General features: G+C 50.4%; 1 protein-coding gene across 1 annotated transcript in view; it reads right to left on the reverse strand.

Annotated features, from left to right (window-relative positions):
- Positions 1-1,502: 1,502 nt before the first annotated feature.
- Positions 1,503-16,275, reverse strand: part of KCNB1 (potassium voltage-gated channel subfamily B member 1) — a 192,085-nt gene continuing 177,312 nt past the window's right edge. Inside the window, exon 2 of the mRNA XM_066587903.1 lies at positions 1,503-5,471. Coding sequence (XP_066444000.1) covers positions 3,432-5,471 — 2,040 coding nt within the window. The 3' untranslated portion in view covers positions 1,503-3,431. The remainder of the gene's footprint in view (positions 5,472-16,275) is intronic.

Consider the following 16,275-nt stretch of genomic DNA (forward strand, 5'->3'; position numbering starts at 1 on the left):
TTCTTGCTATCCATTGAGTGGCGCTGTGGAGGTACTCTGCAGAGAACCATGCATGGCCTATATAAGGCTCTCTCCACTAATTTGGTGCCGTCCTCAATGAGAAACGCTCCTCTAGGTATGGGGAGGAAGAGTTGTGCCCGCCGCTGGCAGAGGCGGAGCTGGCGGTCCTTTCTGACCGTTCCCTTTTCTTGCTGTCACAGTTGGGGTTATTCCGCAGATCCCATATAGAGCCACATGGTAACCTTGGCTTGTGTCTGCACTGGCAGCCGCTGGGTCTTCCCCATGTCTCGTGCATTGTGTGACCCCCCCCCAGCCTCCGGTAATGATCAGACGGAGCCTCGTTAGTCACTTAATATTATTAAACATTACAAGGACATGGATTCCATTCTCCACAAAAAGGAAATTAAAAAAATCGAGCAGTCGAAGCGCCCTGGACACGTCTGACCAACGCAAACACGGACACATATTGCATATATTGATGATAACAGTCCCGTCATGAGACCCTCCCTCCAGCGCTGCAGTCCAGGGGATGAGTCCATGTTCTCCGGAGGATGTCGGACCACACAGCGAGGGACTCAGAAACAACCAGAAATGGAACATTTCACACTAAAGAACTGTTGTCAGAAAACCAAACTAACTGCTGGTGGGGCCCCCCAGAGGCGGAAAGTAAAGTCCGGGCCCCAACCCCAATACTTCCTCTATAGTACTGGTCTAAGCCTCAGGGGCCGCATGCAACTGCACCCAGACCGCAGACTCCTGGCTAATAACACCCCGAGGAGCCGCCCTCCGTCACAAGCCATGGATTCACTGACATCATTGAGGTCCGAGGAGCCGTTACACATTGCCGACTACAGCAGCCCGCTCTGGGGCTCCGCATGGGGCCCGACATCTACAAGGAGAGTTGCATCAGTCGGATGTCCTCTGCGTTGTGACGTTAAATGATTTCCCAACATCACGTATGTCAGCAGCCATGTTGGCGACACAATGTAACAACACATCTAGATTCAAGAAAATCTGAAGGACTGGAAAAAGACCATTTGTCACTCCGGCTGCTTGGACTGAGCAACCCGATTATCTGGAAGGGATTGGGAACCAACTGTCTGCTCTTTGTGACTTCTAGCCGCGTCCCTCCATCCTTGGAGCCCAACCCCTTTGTGTGACTTAGCTCCTTCCTCCGTGACAAGTCACCCTGCTCCTTCATCTCCTGTTTGACCACCAAATCTGCTCCTCTATGTGAATACTGGAGCGCCCTCTCTCTGGTGACCGCTTGCACCATTTATTGGGTTTGACTGCTGTTCTCAACCCTTCATCCTGTGTGACCTCTACCCCCTCCTATTCATCCTCTGTGTGACTGTTGGTCCCTGCCCTCCGTCCTGAGTGAACTCTAACAGCGACTCCATCCTCTGTATGACCTCTAACCCCGCCTCTTCATCCTCTGTGTGACCTGTAACCCCTCCTCTTTATGACTATTGGTCCCACCCCTCCATCCTGTGACCTGTAACACAACCTTTCCATCCTCTTTGTGGCCTTTAACCCCATCCCTCCATCCTCTGTGCGACCTGTAACCCCTCCTCTGTGTGACCGTGGGCCCCACTCCTCCATCCTCTGTGTGACCTTTAACCCTGGCTCTTCATCCTCTGTGTGACCTTTAACCCTGGCTCTTCATCCTCTGTGTGACCTTTAACCCCGGCTCTCCATCCTCTGTGTGACCTCTAACCCTGGCTCTCTATCCTGTGTGACCTGTAACACAACCTTTTCATCCTGTGTGACCTTTAACCCCGTCTCTCCATCCCCTGTGTGACCTGTAACCCCTCCTCTGTGGGTCCCACCCCTCCATCCTCTGTGTGACCTCTAACCCCATCTCTCCATCCTCTGTGCGACCTGTAACCCCTTCCTCTGCTGGTCCCACCCCTCCATCCTCTGTGACCTCTAACCCTGCCTCTCTATCCTCTGTGTGAGCTGTAACCCCTCCTCTGTGTGACTATTGGTCCCATCCCTCCGTCCTCTTTGTGACCTCTAACCCCACCGTTCCATCCTACGTGTGACTGCTGGTCCTGCCTCTGCATCCTCTATGTGACCTCTAACCTCACTTCTCCATCCTCTGTGTGACCTGTAACCCCTCCTCTGTGTGACTGCTGGTCTCAGCCCTCCATCATCTGTGTGACCGTTAACCCTGCCCCTCCATCCTCTGTGTCGTGACTTGCGTGCTTTGGTTGGATGTGCAGGACTCCCACCAATCATCTCACTGTCGCCTCTGAGTTGTTGCCAAGTTTGGCGCTGAATGATTCCATATTCCACACAAGCTTTCCTAATGGTCCTACAAGCCGACCGAGGCAGATGGGATGGGCCACTGACTAGGGTGCCATTTCTTTGTACAGACAATTGGACGCTGTAGTAATGGTGGGCCACTGAGACCTCTGCAATGGAGGCACCACATCAGACTGGAAGACGTCCGCTCTGGGGCAGGAATCACTAACCCTGGTTAAGGGTGCACCCTGGCACCTCTGTCTGGAGAGCTCATCCCTCAGGGCAGTAGCACATTATTACCCACAATGGATTGCATCAAAGGGCAGTACACTATGGGACCTGGCCCAATGCTCCTGGAGAGTCGGATATAAGTTCAGGGAAGATACGTGAGCCACAGACTTCCATTGGAGATTTCATCTGGTGCTCAGTACCTTCTTGTTTCATAGTGCTCCGCAGTACATAGACCGGACCCTGGACACATCCGCCATCATTACCCAGAATCCCTTGGACCGGGCATGTGCACCTCACTTTCACTGCACTATAAAGAATTTAGCTGCACTTTAAAGTAAAGGAAAACTGGAGGTGTTTGTGTGAGAGTCGCAGAACCCACCGTGTACCAGAAGCTCAAGGACCCCCCACATCATGGCCGACACCTCGGGGCCCCTCCTAGCAGTTACTCCTTACAAAAAACATAGAGGCACAAATTAAAGGGCTGAGGCTTCTCCAGCATGGACAAAAGAAAAGACCTCCCCAGAAATGAAAGATTCGTGCAGCTACAGAAGGTGTGAGGACCCTCTAGAACACTTTAGGATGCGCCAATAGAAACGCTGAATGATAGCAAACAGCTAGAATGAGGCCAATGCGCGAACAATCTCCTGCCAGTGGTGACGACTGGTGCAACTGACATCGAGCGAGAGACTGGAAGAGCTCAGCCACCTGCTCCCCAGAAACGTGGTGGCCACTGACCACACTGAGAAGCCTTATTGACAGGCCCCTCCATCACAAACAAATGCAGTGTACAATGACATAAAAAGCAGGACATCTGAATTACGTGATTTTGTTTTTTGGTCACAATGGCTTTCTAGAAACAAGTCCAGTAAAGGAGATCAAATCAATCCGAGTTGTCAGTGCAAGAGGAGGCCATGCAGAAGCTCATGGTGCATGTATGATCATTCCTCCCTGTGTCACATCCGGGGCTCGTGTGTGTGTGAACGTCCTCCTCCACCCGGTAACACATGGACCTCTGGGGAAATATGGTTGTCCATCTTGACAGGCTGCATAATCCCCCGACTATTTCCAGTAATCCCTTCTGTGGAATATATGCAGTTGTGTCCAAGGAAACGTGCGGAGCTCGCTAGTGCGACGCTCTCCAGGTGATTCTTCTCTGTTCTGTGGAGAGGGTCCCTTTGCTTTCGGTGACCACTGTTGGTTATGTTATAGTTTGGACTCATAGTGCCCAGAAACTGTTTGGAAGGACTGGAATCTAAGCCATCAAGCAGCTGACCCTCATCATCTGTGTCAGCATCTATGTACTTATTTACATTAGCATCATGAAAAGTGAAAGCTATTGCCATACGTTTCTCAGGGGATCTGGAAGGCGTTCGCGCGCTCGCCGTCGTGTACTGAGATGTTTCAGGACTACGAATGGATTGCTCAGAGAAATAAGAGCTGTCTAACTTTACCTGCCCTGGCCTGTGCTCGGTAGGGCTCATTATGTTCTGTGGAGGTATGATTGTCCTTGTGTCACCTTCCAAAAAGTTGACCTTTAGAGATCTTAGCATGAGAGGGTTTTTCACTTTGACAAGACTTTTTGGACTCTCCAATATATATGCCGAATGGCGATTCCTGTCGGTTCTTGGACTGATTTGGGCGAAGCTTTCACCACTCACATCCATGGACAGGGGCCTATCACTCGGTGTGTCCTGCCCTGAATGTAGGTTGGTTTTATATGGCAGAATTGCCATTGGACTATAAGAGAATCTACTAGAATCTGGGAAGTCAGCAGTGCAACTTATAAAGCTGTCTATACTGGACATGCTCCTCATATCATTGATGCCCTCCTTGTGAGTAGTGAGCAGTGGCACAGCGGGGCAGGGAAGGCCTTCCATTTCCAGTTCTTCTGTCAGTTTGCCGGATGGGTTGGAGTCTTTAGAGTTAAGGATGGGCTGGGATTGAGTTTTTGCCATCTTGCTGTACATATCCTCCAGCTGCTGAACATTGAGATGTTGTGGACTGGAACAAGAGCGAGTCTTCTCCGGAGAGCCTTGTTCCTTTGCATCGAAAGACTTGTTAGAACTGGTCTCGGACAAGGTTCTCTTTGTCCATTTCCACTTGCTGGGGGTTAAATGGTTATCCTGCAGCTTCTCTCTCTTCCCCATCCCATCTTCGGTCTTTTCCATCACAACGTCCATCAGTTCTATGCTGCGGCCAAAGGCGTCTTTCATGTTCATGGAGACAATGCTGCCATTTCGTTTAGCCCTTTCCAGAGCTTCTCGTCGTTTAATGGCTTTTTCCTGACGTTTCTGTTCTTTGTAGAACTCGGAGAAATTGTTTACGATGATTGGAATGGGAAGAGCGATCACCAGCACCCCGGCAATGCAGCACAATCCTCCCACAATCTTACCCAGAAGAGTCTTTGGGTAGATGTCACCATATCCCACCGTGGTCATGGTGATGGTTGCCCACCAGAAGGATGCTGGAATACTTTTGAATTTTGTATCGTCCTCATCCTTTTCTGCAAAGAAAACCAGACTTGAAAAGATCATGATTCCCATGGCTAGGAACAGAATGAGAAGTCCAAGTTCATTGTAGCTCCTTCGTAGCGTGAACCCTAAAGACTGCAGCCCTGTTGAATGTCTGGCCAGCTTCAGGATTCGCAGTATCCTCATGATACGGAAAATCTGCACCACCCGCCGGACGTTCTGGAACTGAAGTACACTTTTGTTTGATTCTGTGAGGAATATGGTAACGTAGTACGGGAGGATCGCTAATAGATCAATGACATTAAGAGGTCCCTTAAAAAACTTCCATTTGTTAGGTGATGACAAGAATCGCAGCAGGTACTCCATGGTAAACCACGCTATGCAGACTGCCTCCACGTGTGCCAACTGGGGGTTGTCTGTTGTTTGCCCAAACTCGTCTAGACCTTGTAGTTCTGGAAGTGTGTTTAGTGACAAGGCAATTGTAGATAAGACGATGAAGAGGATAGAAATGATTGCCAGAATCTGCAACAAAAACAGAGAGAGGCTCATTAGTCACAGAACGTTTAACCTGATGACTACATCAACTAACGAGCGCACGAACTGAGGGCATTAGGCGCCATTCACATCTGTGCCCTGCAGCTCCAGTCTGCTTCTGTTCTTCGGCACCAGAGCTGAACACTGAAAATGCCGGAACCAAATGATGTAAAGCGGACCCCATTCATTGTAATGTTTTTGGGGGGTTTCTGGCACTTTCCTGTATGACATCATACAGCGCAGCACGCTCTTTATCTGCCAGATCTGCAGCAGCGGCTCTGAGTGGAGCCTACCACATACAAGTGAGGATTGCCTGTGTGGCGCAGGCGCTGGCCGTACTGAGGGGGGCACGAACTCATCCAGAAGTACTACAGATACATAAAGGATACATGATGGGGCGTGCCAGCGCCATTCTAAGTGTCAGCATCAGTCCGATTTTATTTGCATTTCTTTACTTGTGTTTGTCATCTTTTCGCTCATACATTGTGCGGAGGGAGTATATTGTTAGTCCGCTTGTGGGTTGCAGTTTCCGCTGCTTTGCAAAGTCGAGTAATTAGGGGCGGAGTTATGGCCCATTTACACGTGACGATTATCACTCAGTTTGTTAAGATAATGTAGTGGCCCAGTATATCCATTTCTGGCCCCCTCTATAAAGTCATACATGTCATGTCTTATGTAGATGCTCTGTGCAAAACTGTCTCGTCATTCTGTTATGTGTATTGCACAGCTGCAGCAAGTGAGAGGTTAATGTCTGCAAAGCCTGGAGACTGTCTTAAATGTATCCGTTTATGTCCTGGACATGGTATGAGAGAGGCTATAAAAGTGAGTGTTTGAGAGCGGGAATAGGGTTCATGTCTTCTGGAGGCGGAGTCAGGAGGTCCAGCTACATGGGGGCACCTTTAGCCCTCGTGTAGTGAAGCATGGAGGAGGAGGAGAGGTTTTTCGGCTTAAATGTGCATGTGAAGAGGAAGGAGTAAGCCTCACCTAAGCAGAGCGGGAGCAACCGTGAGTGCTGGTCAAGGCCCAGTACAGAGGTACTGTCTATGTGATAATTTCCTACGCAGTGATCGAGTGGATCACAGTGTAGAGGTACACCCATTCTGTTCTGAAGTCTGGATCACCGGGTGAAAGTTTTACTGTTCAAGTCTGTTGCTTTCCTGCACTGTCCTTGCTCTAAATTGTGCCTTGTATCGTTGAAGTTTGCCAAGTATAGTTTATTTCAGGACCTAATCATTCCCAGGGACCTGAGGTACTTCATATCTGTCTGCGGCTCATTTTATTCTCTGCCAGAGTTCATTCATGCTTTAGAGAAGTCCAGATATACGAGATCAATAGACTCCCCCCGGTCCAGCCTAGAGCTTACTTCATCGTAGAAGCTGATCAGATTGGTCTGACATGATCGACCCTTCATGAATCCGTGCTGGTGAGGAGTTATCCTGTTGTTCTCCTTGAGGTATTTTAGGATGGCGTCTCTCAGAAACCCCTCAAATATTTTTCTAGTTACTGAAGTGAGACTTACTGGCCTGTAGTTACCAGGCTCTCTTTTGGTCCCCTTTTTGTATATTGGAACCACACTGGTAATACGCCAATCCAGTGGTACAACCCTGGTCTCTATAGTGTCCATAAATATAAGAAATAGCGGTCTGTCTATTACATCACTTCGTTCCCTTAGAACTCTTGGGTGTATTTCATCCGTGCCCAGCAAATTTATCGATTTTTGATCCTCCTTAGCCCGGTTCTGCACTACCTCTTGATCCAGGGATCTAGACAACCTTCTCACTAGGAGTCTCACTAGGGGTCTCACTAGGGGTCTCACTAGGGGTCTCACTAGGGGTCTCACTAGGAGTCTCACTAGGAGTCTCACTAGGAGTCTCACTAGGGGTCTCACTAGGGGTCTCACTAGGGGTCTCACTAGGGGTCTCACTCTTTCAGTAATTAGCCCGAAACAGCTAAAATATTTTGGTGAAGACCATCCTATTTGTCCTATTTTTAACGCCCTCCCCAAAATTTACACAGACCATTTTCCTTCCAACCTTAGACCATCATTGCTAGCAGGGTTTCCTTCTTTGGCTGGATACGCGGCTCCAGCCGCTGGTCACCCAAGTTCCAGGCTTCCTTAAAGGGGTTGTCTCGCGCCGAAACTTTTTTTTTTTTCTCAATAGACCCCCCGTTCGGCGCGAGACAAACCCAAGGGATGGGTTAAAAAAATATATATATATTACTTACCCGAATCCCCGCTGTGCGACGACTTCTTTCTTCCTTCTCCAAGATGGCCGCCGGGATCTTCACCCACGATGCACCGTGGGTCTTCTCCCATGGTGCACCGTGGGCTCTGTGTGGTCCATTGCCGATTCCAGCCTCCTGATTGGCTGGAATCGGCACACGTGACTGGGCGGAGCTACGATGACGACGCGGTGACCAGCTCTCCGACACGAGCGGCCCCATTCACAAGGCAGAAGACCGGACTGCGCAAGCGCGTCTAAAAACGCCAGAAGACAGCGAAATTAGACGGATCCATGGCGACGGGGACGCCAGCAACGGAGGGGGTAAGTGAATAACTTCTGTATGGCTCATAATTAATGCACGATGTACATTACAAAGTGCATTAATATGGCCATACAGAAGTGTATAGACCCACTTGCTACCGCGGGACAACCCCTTTAAGGACATTACATTTGTTTTACAGGTTCTGGACCAATTGCAATGGAAGGAATGTTACAGGGGCCCCTTGTGCCGTCCGGGCTCCATACTCTCCATGCCGCACCATGAGGCCCAGCTTGCCATCACAGATCATTTGGACACTTTCAGCAGTTATTCTTGTGACCTACAGGATACTTCAGAATGGGGACTACTTGATTTACAACTCTCTGGATGTCCCATTGTATGTGGCTTGGTGGGAAGATATTTCTGTGGACAATATTGTGAGTTATGGATGACCTATGGATGAGGTCAGAATATCGGATTCCAGATCTTCTTCACAAAAGGTTTTTCCATTATCTAAATGACAATTAGTGAAAGAGAATTATTCATTGGGGCCACAAGGGCCCGTTCACAACCAGCAGATTACATGCAGGAAGCTCAAACTATGACTAACAGGTTCCGACGACGGGGTTACCCAGCACACCCCCGTCAGACAAGAAGGCCAGGGATATCTGTCACACAATAGGAGCGCATTGAGGGCGGTCACCCCGGGTTTCCCCACTCCTCACTCCGGTCGTTTCTCTGCTCTTGTTAAGCGAGTTCGTAATAATCTAGCCATTCTGTGACCAGAATACTTCCTGCTCACATCCCGGGCAGCGGCATTCAGTTTGTGGTGCTAGCAATAAACGTATCCAATCCCAATGGGTTCCATCCAAAGGGCTGCTCTCGGTGTAGTCTGTGTAAGAGCATGCTACACACCAATGACCCTAAATACCACATTCACCCGTTCACCAGCTGCAGTGCCACCCATGGGATCTACCGGATTGTTGCAGTTTACGTCGGGTACATTATGTGGGGTGCGCTTCCAGGAAACTGACAACACGGATTGCAGAACACATTCCCAATAGAGGAGGCCGGTCCCTATCGGCGCTGCGGAGCCCGCTGGCCACATTACACACAGGTAATCGGCATACAAAGGGGCTTCAAACCCACAAGAGGAGGCAACTGGCAAGAGAGCTTTTTGGATCCTGAAGTTGAACCCCAGGACTCCCAAGGGTTTGCTCTACATTCCCGACTAGGTGCCGCATTCATGTTTATGACATAGGGGGTCAAAGTCTACACCTGAGGGGTCTTTTTGTATGCAGTATGGCATGATCTCGTGCTGTGAGATGTACATAGGGGCTTCCACACGCTTCAGTACAGTGATGACCCACAACTGCCCATCGCACCCATGCAAAGGCAAGAGAAGAGGGAAGGAAAGGGAAAAAAGAAGAGCTAGAAGCGGTGGATATATTGTGGCGTCTCTTCTGTCCCCGCTTCGATCACTGCTGTATTCTGCTTTATATACCTCAATGCTCTGTCCCATCCATGCACGGTATGTCATACCAGACGGGAGCCTCTGTCATACATGAAGGCCCTTTCCGTGCTTTAGGCCTCATGAGCGGATCTGGGCGACTGTCTCTGCAGCAATACCCCTCCATAGCCTGCTATGGAAAAACGATTGTTCATGCACACGAGCGGAGACCGACTGCAGTTCCCACTCGTGGATGAAAAATCGCAGCATGCTCCATTTGACTGCGGTTCTCGCACAGACAGCATCCATTGAAGTCAATGGAAATCGGCCGACTCGTAGCCCATCTGCAATTGACATTGCTGATTCTGCGGGAAAAGCAGGAAAAAAAATCTGTGGTGCGCTTGTCTGACAGTGAGCCGTGCGGCCCATCCGCAGTACAAACGAAGATCAAGTAAAGCAGGTACCTGCGGACGCCGCTGCTGCCAGGGCCAGATTCCGCCCCACCCATGCGAATGCGGCCTAAAGTTGAATACAAGTACGACCAAGGGCTCATACCACGATAATGTCTCGCTTCACATATACCAATGGCCTGTTCCTATGCTTGATGCACAGGGGGTTAAGTTCACACCTGAGGGGGGTCATCTGCACACATGATGTCATTTGTTCAGTATGCTGCCTATGACTAAGGCAGACCTTCTCCCGAAACACGTCAGTGTGCACAGGCTGCAGCTTTTAACAATGCTAGTGTCATGGCACATAAACTGTTAAGTTTAAGAATGCAATAAGTGTATGTATTTCTATCTTGACTGGACTATTGAACCTTACATAGAAACTAAAACCTATGTTATGTCGAGCTGGAATTAAGAATAATAAGATAAGGGAAGTTAAACAGAAAGACAGTAATACTAAACTATATTAACTTCAAGACATACAGATTTGGCAGAAATAGACTATAATGAGATAACAATACCCTGACTGCAGCTTGTCTAGGTGAGCCTCTCAGTGATTTCCTTATCTAGGTGAGCCTCTTGGTGATTTCCTTATCTAGGTGAGCCTTAAGACCTTTGGGACTGTTTTTCTCAGCAGATGTCAATAAGCCTTCTGATCAATAGTCTTTGTAACCTTTGTATGATAACGCCCTCTTCTCTTTCTGTATAACAACTTGCAATGTCTTCAATTAAACAAAACTCCCTTGAGTTTTCATGAGAAGCGTCTTGGTATAACATGAAGTGCCTCGCGCTATTCATAGATACTACTAGCAATCTTCTCATCATGGGCTTCCATATCTACCAATTTGGCTCCTGGCAACCAGGTCATCAGATCGATACCAGTGTGGTCTAATAACACTAGCATAGTTCAGGGCTTCAAGTTTCTCTGCATCCTTTTGGATCATACCTGTCCATTTTCAACCATATACATGTGGTGGGTTGAACCCTATTCTGTGTTTCATGCATCACATTGTGGGCTCATGTTCAGTCTGTGATCTATTATTATTCCCCAAGTCTGTTTGACATGTGCTGCTGCTTAGCCCAATTCCTCCCATTCTCCTTCCAGGGAATTAATATCATATACAGACCCTTGTTTCTTAAATGTACGGACTCTATAGTGGCGGGTCTGTTCCACTGCTTTGTGCAGAATCCATGCGTGCCTGCCCGCAGCCATGGGACATTTTCTCACCTCTCCGGATCCGGCGCAGGTCGCCTCCATCACGGTCGAATATTCTTTCTTCAGCACGGCGGATATGTCCGGGCGCATAGGCAGTGCTTTTGTTAAAAAAATCTCCTGCTTTCCTGCAGATCCACAACGCGTCTACAGACTACGACTTTAATGGAAGACGTCCCTGCGGGATCCGCAGGAGAATAGAGCATGCTGTGATTTCTTCCTGCGTGTGCGATCCGCACACCGGGAAAAAAATTAAAAATCACATCCGCATGCTTTTTACTGTTTTGCGGACGCTCATGCATTCCAATGGCTGGTTGATTGGCGGTGCCCCCACGTGGGTTTTGGAAATCAAATCTGCCCGTGGACATTAGGCCTTATTTGGGTTTATGAGAGATTGCTCCAGTCACACCACCCTGATCAGCTTCCACGAGGAGGTAAGTTCTACAAGGACCGGGGAGTCACTGGATCTTGTGTATCTGGACTCTACCAAAGGGTTTGATGCTGTGCCGCATGAAAGGTTGGTATATAACATGAGATGCTTGGTCTGGGGAGAATGTGTGTAAGGGGGTAACTGGGCAGTGATAGAAAACAGAGGGGGTTATAAATGGGACATACTCTGATTGGGTCACTGATACTAGTGGGGCACAACAGGGGACAGTATTAGAGGGGTCACTGTTACTAGTAGGGCACAAAAGGGGACAGTATTGGAGGGATCACCATAATTAGTGGGGTACCAAGGGAGCAGTATTGGAGAGGGTCACTGTTACTAGTTGGGTACCACATGGGCAATATTGGAGGGGTTACTGATACTACTGCGGTACCACAGGGAGCAATATTGGTTGGGTCACTGTTACTAGTGGGGGATTATAAGGGGCGGTATTGGAGGGGTTACTGTTACTAGTGGGGTACCACAGGGGGCAGTATTGGAGGGATCACCATAATTAGTGGGGTACCAAGGGAGCAGTATTGGAGGGGGTCACTGTTACTAGTTGGGTACCACAGGGGGCAGTATTGGAGGGGTTACTGATACTAGTGGGGTACCACAGGGGGCAGTATTGGAGGGGTTACTGATAGTAGTGGGGCAGCACAGATGGGTGTAAAAGCTAAGAAAGGTGTGAACTGCCAAGAGTCTGACTGGAGCCCCCCATCATGCTGCCCAGTTGGGCCAGTTGCCGCTATCACCATACATTACTGGCGCTCTATTCTGCGATTGACCCCTTCCAGACATTGACAAGAAGCAGAGGTACACTAAGGCTGCTGGCCTCTGATTGGTCACAATGGTCTGCACCCCCACTATTTCTGGTCAAAGGTCGTCATTATAGGGACCCCCGCGGGGAAGCAGCTTCTCTCCTGGCTGGCTCAGTGTCTCCCTCTACAGGAGGCCTTGACTATGACTGATCATCCCGCAGCTGGTCACACCTATAAGTAGAGAGATGAGAAGGATCTCCTTATCCCGGAGTGGCGTCAGAGCTGCAAGATTATACAAGGCACTTCATTAACACTTCAGGGGCCGCTGCAGACATCTGGCTTTATCAGGACCAGATGGGGGCGCTGAGATGACAGGACTAGTGGGGACAGTCCCGTCCTGACTGCTGGGGTGGATGACATGCGCTACCTGGGCGTCACTGAACAGATGGGACCCCAACCCTGTCCCCCTGAGTCAGACTAAGCGCAATGTATTCTGTGTACAATCACCTGGGCATTGTCTGCAGACGAGCCCTACTTGGACAAGCTCTGAGCCCTGGGTGGAGGGTCAAAGAGCCCTGGGTGGAGGGTCAAAGAGCCCTGGCAGGAGGGTCAAAGAGCCCTGGCAGGAGGGTCAAAGAGCCCTGGCAGGAGGGTCAAAGAGCCCTGGCAGGAGGGTCAAAGAGCCTGGCAGGAGGGTCAAAGAGCCCTGGCAGGAGGGTCAAAGAGCCCTGGCAGGAGGGTCAAAGAGCCCTGGCAGGAGGGTCAAAGAGCCCTGGCAGGAGGGTCAAAGAGCCCTGGGTGGAGGTCCTTGTCCCTCACTGTTGTGAATGACATCCGACAGGAGAATCCGTGGCCTGGGGGGGGGGGGGGGGGGCGCCGCTTCTCTCGCTCAGCAGAGGACAGTTAAAGGGGTTGTCTCACGCCGAAACGTTTTTTTTTTTTATTCAATAGGCCCCCCGTTCGGTGCGAGACAAACCCAAGGGATGGGTTAAAAAAACAAAACAGTTTAGTACTTACCTGAATCCCCGCGCTGCGGCGACTTCTTTCTTCCTTTACCAAGATGGCCGCCAGGAACTTCACCCACGATGCACCGCGGGTCTTCTCCCATGGTGCACCGTGGGCTCTGTGCGGTCCACTGCCAATTCCAGCCTCCTGATTGGCGGGAATCGGCACACGTGACGGGGCGGAGCTACGAGGACCAGCTCACCGACACGAGCGGCCCCATTCAGAAGGGAGAAGACCGGACTGCGCAAGCGCGTCTAATCGGGCGATTAGACGCTGAAAATTAGACGGCACCATGGAGACGAGGACGCCAGCAACGGAACAGGTAAGTGAATAACTTCTGTATGGCTCATAATTAATGCACGATGTATATTACAAAGTGCATTAATATGGCCATACAGAAGTGTATAGACCCACTTGCTGCCTCGGGACAACCCCTTTAAGGGTAAGTGTAATAGGATTGTAGTTACTATATAGAGCTGAGTAAGCCAGGGAAACACAACCGTGTCCAGCTATGGATGGGATCAGCCTCATAGATCGTCAGCTCTTGGGTTCACTGCTGAATGCATGACCCAACTGCTGGTTCACACGAGGCGGCAGCGCAGCACCATCCGCAGGTAGGGAGACTTTAGGGGATCAGGACATCAATGGTCACTTCTGCCTCCATTGCTGACGTGACCACCGCGGCGGCAGCGCTCCTCCGTCTGTGTGCCGAGAAGTAGAAGGTGCAGAAGATCCGCATCTCAGGCAAATCAACACCAAAGTGGCGCAAGTTCACCTTTGTGGAATCCTCAGGGGATTTTCTGCAGCTCATGTGAATGGATAAAGCGGAGGACTCCCTGACCGCGCCGCCACAGGCCAACGCTCCGGCTTCTATCCCTCACTAGGAGCGGCGCACTCCATCACAAAGCTGTATTAACGGTGCAAACACGACGCCCGCTCTGCAGCGTCCGGGATTCTCAGCGCCGACACAAACGATTTCATAGGATATTAAACCATCTTGATTCCGCAGCAGATGGGCGTATCAGAGATTACCCTGGGGCAGGCATAGGGATCGCCAGACGCCATCATATATCGCCGCGTGTCCATCCGTGAAATGCAACCTCAGCACTGAATGCAAGATGGTTCACAAGACCCCAGTATTGGCAGCCTCATCTCAAAGTCCCCTCTGTTGTCTCCCAGTGCCGGGGAGCCGACTACATTACACACTGCAGAGTCACATGACTAACCTACCTGACCACCGATCAAAGTGCTAACGGTCACTTGTCCGTCTGTCCGTGTGTGCTGTGTGAGTTACATGCAGAGCCTGACAGCACCTGTGATGTCAGTAACTGGCTCTTAGCTCTGCCCTCTGATCACATGACAGTGATGTCATCACAGGTACTTATCCTTGTGCAGTGAATGAGGAATTATGGGAGGACTACATCCTCCACAACCCAATGCGGCCTCGGTTGCTATGGATACAGCAGTACTCAGTCTGGCAGTTTCTAGTTGCACACCTGTGTGGAGACCCCAATAAATGACACCTCACAAATGTGCCATACATGGCTGGTGGGGCATACTGACCAAAAACATTGACGCATCGTCCTTCCATCTCCTGAACGTAATATGATGTCATCTCCAGTGCAAACCCTGCCAACACCGATCCAGCCTTCATCTAACCCTCAACTGTCCGGTGTTGGAAACATCGCTGTCGTGGAAACAGGTCATCACAGAGGGTCCAACACCACCGTGAAGCTGATGCCAACATGTCACCACAGAGGGTCCATCGCCACCGTGAAGCTGATGGAAACATGTCACCACAGAGGGTCCAACACCACCGTGAAGCTGATGCCAACATGTCACCACAGAGGGTCCAACGCCGCAGTGAAGCTGATGCCAACATGTCACCACAGAGGGTCCAACTCCACCGTGAAGGTACTGCAAACATGTCACCACAGAGGGTCCAACGCCGCTGTGAAGCTGATGCATACATGGCTGGTGGGGCATACTGACCAAAAACATTGACGCATCGTCCTTCCGTCTCCTGAATGTAATATGATGTCATCTCCAGTGCAAACCCTGCCAACACCGATCCAGCCTTCATCTAACCCTCAACTGTCCGGTGTTGGAACACACCATCGCTGTCGTGGAAACAGGTCATCACAGAGGGGTCAACGCCGCAGTGAAGCTGATGGAAACACGTCACCACAGAGGGTCCAACTCCACCGTGAAGCTGATGGAAACACGTCACCACAGAGGGTCCAACTCCACCGTGAAGCTGATGGAAACATGTCACCACAGAGGGGTCAACGCCACCGTGAAGCTGATGCCAACATGTCAGCACAGAGGGTAAAACGCCACCGTGAAGCTGATGGAAACATGTCACCACAGAGGGTCCAACACCACCGTGAAGCTGATGCCAACATGTCACCACAGAGGGTCCAACGCCACCGTGAAGCTGATGGAAACAGGTCACCACAGAGGGTCCAACACCACCGTGAAGCTGATGCCAACATGTCACCACAGAGGGTCCAACGCCACCGTGAAGCTGATGGAAACATGTCAACACAGAGGGTCCATCCCCACCGTGAAGCTGATGGAAACATGTCACCACAGAGGGTCCATCGCCACCGTGAAGCTGATGCAAACATGTTACCACAGAGGGTCCAACGCCACCATGAAGCTAATGGAAACATGTCACCACAGAGGGTCCAACACCACCGTGAAGCTAATGGAAACATGTCACCACAGAGGGTCCAACGCCACCGTGAAGCTGATGCCAACATGTCAGCACAGAGGGTCCAACGCCTCCGTGAAGCTGATGCCAACATGTCAGCACAGAGGGTCCAACGCCTCCGTGAAGCTGATGCCAACATGTCAGCACAGAGGGTCCAACGCCTCCGTGAAGCTGATGCCAACATGTCACCACAGAGGGTCCAACGCCACCGTGAAGCCGATGCAAACATGTCACCACAGAGGGTCCAACGCCACCGTGAAGCCGATGCAAACATGTCACCACAGAGG

The sequence above is a fragment of the Eleutherodactylus coqui genome, chromosome 13, assembly GCF_035609145.1.
Source record: "Eleutherodactylus coqui strain aEleCoq1 chromosome 13, aEleCoq1.hap1, whole genome shotgun sequence".
NCBI classification, from domain to species: Eukaryota; Metazoa; Chordata; class Amphibia; order Anura; family Eleutherodactylidae; genus Eleutherodactylus; species Eleutherodactylus coqui.